The following is a 12,261-nucleotide window of genomic DNA, read 5'->3' as shown; positions in this document are numbered from 1 at the left end:
GACTTCTTCTGAAAGTTCTCTGTTCTCTGACGACTTACTGGGTCAACAGAGCCTGAAATGTGGAAGTTTTCAACTTGAAACGGCGAGACGCTGCCGCCTCGAAGCGCAGATCGCCGTCAGGCACCGTGGGCCGTCCTTACGGCGACACTACCAGACCAAAATCTCTCATCAGCCGTTAAAATTTTTACTGAAAACCAGCTGAATTTATCGAATGGTGTCCACTCAGTTGTGCCTTACAGTTTTGAAAAAATTTTGATCAAACAAAGCAGCAGTCTCTGAGCCATTCCTAAACAATGGGGGGGAAAAAAAAAAAAAAAAAAATGACGAGAGGGTGGGCGACTCCCCACTCAAAGACTGCCCACAGGCAAATGACGTAATCGACAGGCGTGAAAAAACTCTTGCATGCCCATGAGGGTTCAAGCATGTCTGATGTAATCACACGTGATTCAAATCATATGGTTTTTGAATAAAAATAATAAGGTCGGATACTTTTCTAATAGACCTCGTAAATAACATGTTAAAAGTTTTCTGTGATGTAAAAAGCAGCAGGAAAACAGAACTACTGCACCGGCTGCTTACTCAGTATGATGTGAGCACACGCAAAAACAGTACAATCAGCCAACTTAATTCAATGAAAATACTTAAAACGATCATCACATCCCCCCCCCATTAAAGAATCCCATAATCCCTTGGTATCCTAGGATTAGAATTAAAGGGACAGTTTCAATCTAACAAGTGTGCACCCTCTTTTTTCCAGCCTGTGGAAGTTTTACAGTATCTGCATGTTAAGGCACTTGGAAAGAATATGATTGTAGTAGAATTATGTACATTTTTCCCTTTTTAAGAGATCTGTTTGTGCAATTTAATCACACTCCTTCCAAAGCTGCAACATGCTTTAACCTTACAGATCTAAAGATGAGTCATGTTGCTGTTCACATGCTGTAATGAAAGTCTTACTGCGTGCACAACCCCTCATGTCCTTTCCAATTCATGTCAGCAAATATTTAATACATGGAAGTGTGACTTATCTGGAGTATAGAAATGTTTTTCATGAGGTGGTCACTGTGTCGGAGTTACTATTCCCAGTATTCCAAATATTTTGCACTTCTAGGTGATAAGTTTGACTCTGAGGAAATAGGATGTGCTTGTCTCTGGCAAATGATTAATGCGCGACACTGACCAAGTTTAGTCTGGCTAGAATCCATAAAAGACCACAGAGGACCGTGCAAAAATATACATGCTTCTTACACCGTTAAATTCACTCTATCCCTCAAATGAGACAAACAAGGAAGGGACGAACAACCAATGATGAATGTTCCCTTAAAATATCAGTGAAACACTGTTTATCAGATTAAATGTACTACTATCAACACTACATTTTAATTATAAGAAAAAAAATAGATGAAAAATATTCACAGTCAAACATCATTTGTGAGTTCAGTTTCCCCAAACAGACCTTTCACACACAGTAAAAAACAAAACAAAAAAACACTTCTTCAATCACTGCTCCCACATTAAAACAACACACTGTAGAAGACTGGCTAAATGCCACACAACCGTAATGGTCCCGCTGCTCCAGGAACAGTTTGGAAGTTGACATCTGGGTTTATGGGAGGCTTGCAATATCCCGCTTTGGAGGTGGTCCATCTGGCTTGCTAGTAGTCCCGTTGGCTTTGTCCTCAAAAGCCAAGACCCTAAAGAAACATGAATAGTGACAAGTTGCAAAAAGTTAAATATGTTCACAAAGTACATCTGCAACATTTAAGTAAAAAGCCTTATCAAGCCATTAACAATGTAATAGCTGCATTGTAACATACTAGGGGACACTGCAGTAGGTCGCTTGTGTGCATGCAGCACCAACTTAGCAACAAGCCTGGCCGGGCACAGCAAACCGCGATGCCATTTGGAATCTCTTTAGATAGTTGAAGTAACTCCATGGCTGAGAAACGGATGATTAAAAGTATCACAGTATTTAAAAGATAGGAATGATTCAACCACGGGTTACAGAAAGCAGGGGCTGGTAGATTTGGTGGAGAAAGCGGACGAGATTGGTCTGCCAGCGAGACAACATGATGATCACGAACAGGAATACCAAGGACGTAGAAATGTCATCCATGATGGCGAGTCATCCGTACATAAATTGGCTCTTCACCCTTTAATATCTTAATTTAGCTTGACGAGTTTTGTGTGGAAATGGGTTGAAATGCAACACCTTGAAGCCATCTGTGCTTTCCGAGCCCTGTTTTCTTGTCAATCTTTTTGTTTCCTTGTGTCCGATTTGCAGTCTGATGCCCGACAGTTATACTCAGGCACATCTACAATCTAATTCTTTTGAAAGATTTATCAAATTTAAGCACAATCTGTAATTTCAGTGACAGAAATGTCCCATAGCAACGACACAGACTTCCAAGTTCTGTATAGCCAAAAACTGCCCAGGTCTCAACATTTACATCCGGATATTGCAAAAGCTGTGCGTGTGTACAAAGTGACCAACCACAGCGCCCCATGGATCTTCGAATGCGGTTATTACTTTTACTCAAGCTACCAAACCATTTCTTCACGACTCTGGCTGCAATGTGTAAAGGTAGAATAATTATTTAGTATGTGATAATGGGTGACTTAAATCTTATGTTATCAAATAAAAATAGGACAGATTGATTAAAACAAGTTGAACTTGAGCTTGTTTTGATTGTGAAGATGCTTATAACGCCATTTAAACAAAGCACAATATATAGGACAGCATAGCTGAGGTCACAGCAGGTCCTGTATGTTTTAAATTACTAACCGCAACAAATTTTTGAAAAATCGATTTTTTTGCTGGCAGAAACTGCAATTTGACACACTTTATACTGGACTGCAACTAACGATTATGATCATCATTGATTAATTGAACAATTACCTTTTTGATTAATCAATTAATTGTTCTGTAAAAAGTCATAAAAGGAAGAAAAAATACCAATCATGTTTTCAAGAGTCCAAGATCATGCCTTCAAATGTCTTGCTTTGCCCACAGCCCAAAGGTAATTCAATTTACTTCCATAGAGTAAAGAATCTACCAAAATAAAAAAGACAAACAAAATAATTCACAATTAAGATACTGAAACCAGAGAAAGACTCCAAACAATTAAGAAATTCTCAAAATATCTGTCGATTAATTTAACAGCTGATGAATAATCGATTACACACTGCACCCACATCAACAAAGACTATGTTTTCAGGCAGAAAGAAGTTCAGAATTGTGTAAGTGAGCTGGAAGTCAAGAAGTATAAATAATGAAACGGTGTGAAACAGTTGCTGAGCAGAGAGCATGAGGTGTAACCTTGGTATGAAGTGGATCAGCAGTGAGGAAAAGAAAAGCATAACAAAAAAAACCCACAGAGGAATGAGAAAGAATAGCGCTTTAGGCTTCACACAGCAGAGTGAGAAATCTGACAACAGCTATTCAGAGTAAATTCCTCTATTTAATTTCCTTTTCTGGAAAACCTCTGCAAAGCTCCACTAAACCCATAAGGAGCAATCATCCCTCTGACAAACCCAACAGTAGGCAACTCAAACTCTGGCACATCCCTCTGGCAGCACACTCTCATTACCTTGTATATCACTTGAACGATTCCAAGTCCGTTTCTCAAAGCTGGATTCAACAACTCCTTCATTACACTCACAGATCAATCACACTACTGCTCATTAATGACACATCCAATTAATGCATAAAATGCCACAGCCTTGTGGATAAATCGACTGGTTGTTTGTGTATGAATTTAAGTTTAGTGATTGAATCGAAAACCGATCATTAATCATGTGGCTGTTGCAGTTACACAGATGCCAACACTTCTTTAAAAAAAAAAAGAAAAAAAAAAAGAAAGGTATGCTGAGCCTTTCAAACCAGTCGTCTGCTTTGATCACAACTCCGCCACCACTTCCATGTGCAGTTAAATATTGAATATGTGCACCAGATGATGGGGTGGAACCCTCAGAGGGTGTCCTTTTATTTGATGTCATTTGTGCTCTGGCAGACAAAATATAAAACTGTTTTTTTTTGTCTTATTACTTTGTACAAATCAAAACACTGGTCAACAAAAAAAATTCTTACATGGACTTTGAGAACTGATTTAGGGTAATTTTTGGGTACTGAATCCGAATCTGAGCTCAGATTTCTTCTATCACATTATGCCTTTTTTTTTGCAATCTGTCTGGTCCATATGGATGAATTACACAAAAGTTGCTCATTCATTCATGATTTTGACGCCACTAATCCTGCACAAAAGCAGCTTCAAAAGCATAGTCTTTAAACCAGGTTCGCAAAATGTGAACAAGAGCCGTAATCTTGTTTATGGCGTTGAAGAGGTGTGCGAGACTGCAGCTTTTGCTTCAATGCTTGATACGAGAAATACGTTTTCATATCTCAAAAACGTGATGTGATTTGCAAAAACTAACACCAGACTCGGATTCAGGGCCCCCAAATTACCCAAAATCCGTTGGAAAACTCCATGAGAGAAAAATCACGTTGACCAGTGTAATCAGTTCATGTAGCTCAATGTTAAACATGAATTGAGGCGGAGCCTTCTGTCCGCACTGTTGATTTTCAAGTGTATTTGAGTCTGTTTTTTGAAACCCTTCAAATACGGATGAAACAGAGCACCTTCCCTCGGCAAAGCACACGATGAAGACAGGTAATAACTGTGGAGGATTTTATATGTGCAATCTTATCATGAAGACCATCGTCTACGCCGTTGCATATGCTTTTGTCTCATTTGCAGTAGATAAATTATGACAACTTCTTCCATGTCACCATTTTTGATGAAACTTTTGAGCCTGTGCAGTGCCCTCTAGTGGATGTAATGCTTAACATATGGGTCAATGTGGACACATGGAAGTGTGCAGGTAGTGACAGTTATACATCACTTGAAACACACGGACAGATTTACATATGCAAATAGAGCATAAATTTACCTAAAAATTAAAACATTTTAAGACATGCATGTTCATAATTACTTTGTTCACAACTTTCCTGACAGCTCAAAAAAAGAAATGTTTCAGACCACTTGACTTGACCAGCTAGCCACGACTATGGTCTGCACACCATGTAATATCCTAATGCCGCGTTCACACCGGGCGCGACGTGAGCCAATGCAGCCACAGGGTGCCATGTAATCCCTATGCAAGGACACGTTTTGGCGCCAAACCGCACAGCGCGACGTGAGTGAAGCGATGCGAGTGAAGCGATTTTGAGCCTTTTGCGCGTTTGTGGTGCGATATTGCGTCACGTCATGTCGCGCTGCCCTCCTCCCCAAGTTGAAAAATCTGAACTTTTTCGTCTCGTCACGATGACCAATCAGGGACTGAATATGTAGTGACGTGGAGATGTCTGGAGTTTGACTGAGGATGTGAACATGTCCTGTATCTGGTAGCAGCCTGTGAGCAGGACTTATGTCTCTTTTGTCCTTTATTTCACAATCATGACAGAGTTTTTGGAGCGAGCAGCAGCACCACAGCAGCGGGGAGCGGAGTTTCTTTCTCCTTTTATTTTACGTGCGCGCACGAGTGAATCGTCTGTGGAGATTATTTTACTTATTAACTACACAGAAGTATAATAAAACAAATGGCGACTGGTTTCTAAATACAATTATGACAGAGTTTTTTGGGGGGAACAGCAAGCTGCAGTCCACAGCAGGCAGCAGAGTTTCTTTTTTTTTTTTTTTTTTTTTTAATTGTTTACATGTGCGTGCGTGAACGGGACAAAAGGTCCTCAAGCTCGGTCCCGCAGAGGAGGAAAGACCGCTGAAAGCAGCCGTCATCCAGACGCAGCTCCTGCAGCAAATACTCCCTGTATTGGGAGCTTTCCACAACAACTCCGTGTGATCAAGGTCCGTCATGTTAACTTGACTGAAAACTGGAGCCGGCGAGCAGAATGGAAGCTCCTCCTATTTGATGACGCACCGGGGCGAATTTTCACAGCAAAAGCAGAGCGACAAACCGGGCAAAGGAGGTGCGTCCGTCGCCTGGCGACCCACGTGAATTTGTAGCGTCTGATCACGCCCGGTGTGAACGTGGCATAACAGTTACAAAAAAGTTTGTAGACAATTAATCAGCGATTAGTCTGACTGACAGACACTGTTGATTATCACTTGTTAAACTCTAAGGTTTGAGATGAATGTCATGTATTTATAATCGATTTTATAAATGAGTCATTTCAAAAGCAAATGTAATGTGTACATTTTCAAAATATCAATATCATGTTATTATATTGGTGGCTGCAGCACCGCTTATCATAGCTAACAATATAGTCGGTTCTGTTCTGTTTGGGAAGCTTTTTGGACAGTTCACTCGCCTGGCATGAATGTTTTATTATTGCTGTTAACAGCTCTCCCTGCATCCCACAATCAAGTTTTATGTCTCTTTTTTCAGGACAACCTGTGCTTTCATAATATATATGCTTTTGTTGTGTTTTATAAGTGTAATAAAGGTTTACAATCAAAAATAAGGAAGGAAAAAGTAAAGCAGAAAAATAATTTTCCACACACATTTATTCAAAACACACAGCAAACTATAATAAACAACTGTTTTGACACTTTATAAAGGTAATTTGAGGTCTTGTGTGAAAGACTGTACAACAAAAAGTTTCAAACAATAAACACAAATGCACATTTTGAACAATATATACAAAATGGTCTATGCGTTTTTTGCCTTCATGGTAAAAGCAACATATCCAGTAACATTCACATGCAAACTAGTGGAGCAATCCTGATAGTTACACACTTTGTTTGAGCATGTGAGATTGTCATCAGAGGCTCTCTGTCTGCTCCATCTGCTTTCACTGATCGCTGTGCATAATGGCGCAGAGGGCATTTGGAGCCCAATAGTATGTACTCATTGGAGCACCCAGGGGCTATATAAAACGGGCCAACTTGTAACATATCAGTCCTGAAAACGATCTTTGGCTTTTCATGTGAGGTGAATCTGCCCTACGATTGGACTTTGGAAAACCATGTGACAGTAAACCAATTCCGATTGGACACTCATATTGCGCACGTCATCACGCAGCTTCTACGAGGAGTAGAAAGATGGCAGATGGCTGGCTCGAAAGTCCGCGGAGTTAACTTTTCAGCAAAAAAAAAAAGTTTCTATCTCATATCATTAAGTTATTTATAATTTAGTAAAGTTTGGTCTTAGCCGTCGTATACGATGGCATCGGCCCCAGAGGGTTAATACTCACTTTGGTTTACATTTGTTGTTATATATATTTGTTAATACTGTTATTGTAGGGTTAAACTACACTATTGTACTTTATACTCTAGTTATCGGCTTTGTTTAACCTTGTTGGCTAGCAAGGTACGATTGGCTAATTAATGGCTAAATTAACAGTAGCTCATCTAGCTATAGTTAACTTACTTTTGTGATTTACAATTTTATTTTACATGGTGTAGATCAGGGGTGGCCAAGTTCGGTCCTCGAGACCCACCTTCCTGATACTCTTGTCTCCCTGCTCCAACACACCTGAATCCAATGAAAGGCTCATTAAAGGTCTGCTAACGAGTCTTTCATTGGATTCAGGTGTGTTGGAGCAGGGAGACAACTAAGAGTGTCAGGAAGGTGGCTCTCGAGGACCGAACTTGGTCACCCCTGGTGTAGATTTTTAATGGTTCTTCAGTTTATGGGTTCTTTAATAGATATAAACAGATATCTAAGTTTGGGGTTTCCATTAGATAGTATAGAGAGTATGTATTTTGTCTTCCTATAGTAAGCTAGCAGGGTGAACTTTAGATGGATACCTAAACATATTACATCATAGCTTCTGTTTCTATAATAAAATAACCATATTTATAGCTTAGCCTACTAGCTATAATTTAATTTTACAAGTCTACAGACTAGGTATACGTATACTACAATCTTCTTCTGTATGAATATTTAGGTTTTAGAAGCTAACCCCTATAATATTATGTAGTAACTATATTTCTTGTATATGTCGTTTATTACCCTGATTGTGTAAATATCACTTACATAAATGATGTCCATTTCCTTGAGCCGCTTAGGTGGGTTGGGAGAGTTCCTATGGGATAAAAAAAAAGCTTTTCAACCTACCATCCCTGGTTCTCAAGACCAGGGACCTAAGTGGCTCTACTCTACTCTTCTTTTTTTTTTTTTTTAAGATATACTTTAGTATACACTAGTAGAGTTCTACCTTAGAATTGGAATATATTATAGAAGACATACCTTACTGAATTCTCATGGCCTGCATATTTTTCCTTTCAACATCAGGGGTTTTCTAAATAGGGAAATAAGGGTGCTGTGCCCCCTTTACAAAATGACGATTTTATTTTATTTATTTATTTATTTTTTAAGCGTTATCCTTTGCATACAGCCTTCCCCTCAGCATATTTATTTCCAAAATACTAAAAACATGGCAAAAAAAAAAAAAAAAAATCACAGAATGCGTAAACGTCTTATTTCACGCAGCTGCCTTGCTCTGTTGTTGTTGGTCTGGTGCTTCAAGAAGCCTCAGAATGCCCCATTCTGACCTCAAATTTTCAAAGGCTCTGCACCACCAATGCTCCCCTCCCCCCCCTCGCACGTGGTGTCGCCCCCTTGCTAAATTTTCCTAGAAAAACCCCTGCACACGGCCTGTACTTATAATAATATATTGTACCAGTTACAACAGCGAATGGACAATAGAAAAATGGAACAATGCACAACTTTAGTCAAAGGCCAAAGCTCACCTCATCACAAACTGGAACCAACTGTGGAGCCTGATCCAAATCACTTCCTCTAAATGACACTAAATAAACTGCAGTCCTGCCAAATACTTTGAACAAAACCATTCTGAAGCTGTTTTGTAACTTCACCCTGTTCCCTTTGTCTTCTCTGTCCATAGATGAAAATAACAGTCCACAAGAAAGGTGCAGTAGATGTTTTAAAAGACATCAAGCATCATGAAAGTTTAAGTGTAAACCTATAATGCTGACATCAAAAGTCTTAAATAAATGTCCCTTAATTGGCTACCAAGGCTGAAAGTACCCTATCTTACATGACAATGTCTTGTAAAATGTCTCATCTCTACCCCTTTTTGGATCTGCTCAAAAAGTCACTGTTTCCACCTCTAGGTTTTCTACAATTTTACCAGGTTTGGTGAAAACTGCTTAATTTGCAGACTGCCCCATTTGTTGGCTTCACACCCACTGGATTGGGCCAAAATGATTCAACATTTCCAGCAAAAATAAATACTTCAACTCCATTCCTTTACACAGTACTGCCTCAATGTATCGGTATGCATTTCAGAGCAGGACAAACATTTTCACCAAGATTCATTAACACTTGAGTTATTAGGTATAAGGTTTTGAAGATTAACAGTTTCTATTGCAACTTTATAGGTTTATCTCTGAATCACTGCTCCACATATTTGCACAATTTGCACAATAACTTAAGTGTTTTTTTTATTTTAAACATTTCACCTTTTCCTTTCTCTCTTTTTTAAGATTATATTGGTGAATGGAGGAATAGCAAAGTAAGAATTTCATTGTATAGTGTAACTGCCTGGTTCTGCTGTACATATGACAAACTCTTGAATCTTTATCAAGTGGTCTCTTAGTAGGGCTGGGCGATATGACTTAAAATTCATATCACGATATAAACTGAATCCCTTCATGGTAACGATTCTATATATATATATATATATATATATATGGGCGATTCTTTAACTACGGGCACTATTGGCCTTGTAAATGTAATTTCCACCACACCATTGCCTTACAGTATAAAGCGCCTTGGGGCAACTGTTTGCTGTGATTTGGCGCTATATACATGTGCTCCGATGTCACTGTTTATCTCCATAGAAACTACCCAAACAATCTTTCATACAAACTGTTTAGGGACATTACAGTGTTGTGGTGGAAATTACGGCAATAGTGTGGGACAACTACATTTTGTTTAAAAAAATCACAACAGTTGTATGACATTGAATACCCCAATTATGTTTTGATTATTTTACTGATATTTTATTCAGAGATATTTTAACACATTAGAAAAAAACGTTTCTTTACCATTCATTTTTATCATTGAAGATCAAAAGTCTGGGTGTGGGACAAGCACAAAACGGCAATATTTGCATATAATGATGCTGAAAAAAGGTGAAAAAGTCATCATAGACTACTAGAACAAATTTCTTAACACACTTTCATTGTAATGATAACTATAAAAGTGTGAAATTTCCCCTTTTTTCTGTTTTTCATACAATATGATCAAAGGACGTAATAATTGCCCGTAGTCTAAGAATCACCCATATATATATATATATATATATATATATATATATATATATATATATATATATATATATATATATATATATATATATATATATATATATATATATAAAATAATGGCAGCAATACTAATACATTCCATTTAAAAGGCTCCTTTCTTGACAAGGACAATTAAAATGTGCTTCTGAATGGGTCATACAGTCCCTTTGCAAAGCTAAATTGATTAAAATAAACAAATAAATAAATAAAAAAACAACAGCAACAAACAAAAACAGATACGAGGGTAGGCTGAAAAGTTCTAAGGCTCCCCATGAAGGAGTAATGCATTAACTGCATTATAGTCAGCCTTAGAACTTTTCAGCCTACCCTCGTATTAATTTTAAGCACTCTCTGACTTGTTAGACATGTATTTTTGTGTATTGGAATGATCTCATTTTGCCATTCCTGCTTCTGTCCAGTAGGAGGCAGTTTTAGTTTGTCTGCTGTTGGTGGCATTTTGTCCAGAAAGTCCTCAGACATGGCATCATGTCGGTTGATGACCCTGACTGGCTTATGTTGTGGGGTTCTATCAATGGTAAAGTGGAAGGCATGGTTTTTGTTTGCTCTCCTGGGCAAGACGGAGCTCTCAACTCAACCGAATGAGGAAGTGTGAGACTGTTTACTGCAGCTTTCTGCAAATATGAGCACCAAATACGAGTATGACCACAAACTTCACAAAAAAAAACACTGTGGAAATTATTAATGATAATTCAGGTTATAGTAGGCCTATTAACAGAATTTAAAAACTCGTATAAAGCTTGAAACACGCACTTTTAAAACACAATGAAACAGAGTCTGGTGAATTTAATGGGACAATTGCTTAATTCGGTCATGTGACTTTTACATGACCAAATTCAGTCAGGCAACTCCAGACGGTTAAAATAGCTTATAATTTTACACTCTTACAAGGAGAAGTTTTAATCTACCGAGGTGAAGATGGAGCCTGTGACCAAAGCACTGACTGCAGCCTTTTCCAGTCATTCAGACACTGAGGAAGATACAATGACATCATCAACAAGCATTACCGTGACTGGTTGGTAGAGTCTAAATCTCTACCATCGACCAAATTTATACCGTGAAACGGTTAAATTTTTTATATCGCCCACCACTAATTTGAAGTAAAGTGTCCCTTTTGTCCCCAAAAGAGACTAGGGGTGTGGGGAAAAAAAAAAAAAAAATCGATTCACGTCCGAATCACGATTCTTATTTATTACGATTCTGAGTCGATCCAAAATGTCCAAGAATTGATTTTTAAAAAGCATTTTTTAAAACATTTTCTTGCTTACTCGCTGCGTGTACTGTTTGTCAGGCAACGGATTCCGTACTACAGCGTCCCCGCGAGGGGGGGGGGGGGGTCCGGCATGCTTCAAACACTCATGAGCTGCAGAGTTCAGTGACTGTAGCTTAGCATCGCGGACGAAGAGCTAATTCAGCTAGCACCGTCTTTGCTGAAGGCAAATGTTTGGGCGCATTTTGGATTTTATTATTTGCTGCGTAAGAAGGAGCTTGACATGACTTATGCAGTGTGCAAAATCTGCAAAATGAAAGTCAAGTACTTCGGAAACACTTCAAATCCACAAGCTCACATGCTACGTCATCACCTGGAGCTAAAAGAGGGGAGCAGTGGTATCTGCCGACTACTGACCAGCGCTTCGCTAAACTGCCAGACAACTCCGAACTAGCAAAGCAGATGAGTAAATTTACATCTAGAATCACTTGATTAACCATGTAAAGCTGCATTTTCTTAAACATAAACATTATAATATAATAATAAATAATATAACTATTTCTCAGAACTCTGAATCGACAATCGATTCTGAATCGAATCGTCACCCCAAGAATTGGAATCGAATTGAATCGTGAGTTGTTGAATGATTCACATCCCTAAAAGAGACTGCCATCTAGTGGGCTCACCATCAGTTTGTCCGGGGGCAAAAATCACACAATGACATCACACCTCCACTGG

At 38.6% G+C, this 12,261-nt stretch overlaps 1 protein-coding gene across 1 annotated transcript in view; it reads right to left on the bottom strand.

The window, feature by feature from the left end:
• Positions 1–753: 753 nt before the first annotated feature.
• aif1l (allograft inflammatory factor 1-like) overlaps positions 754–12,261 on the bottom strand; it is a 38,036-nt gene continuing 26,528 nt past the window's right edge. The window contains exon 6 of the mRNA XM_034192535.1: positions 754–1,694. Within this exon, the coding sequence (XP_034048426.1) occupies positions 1,607–1,694 (88 nt within the window). The 3' untranslated portion in view covers positions 754–1,606. The remainder of the gene's footprint in view (positions 1,695–12,261) is intronic.

The sequence above is a fragment of the Thalassophryne amazonica genome, chromosome 17 (assembly GCF_902500255.1).
Source record: "Thalassophryne amazonica chromosome 17, fThaAma1.1, whole genome shotgun sequence".
Lineage (NCBI taxonomy): Eukaryota > Metazoa > Chordata > Actinopteri > Batrachoidiformes > Batrachoididae > Thalassophryne > Thalassophryne amazonica.
This window is presented reverse-complemented; position numbering and strand designations above follow the sequence as displayed.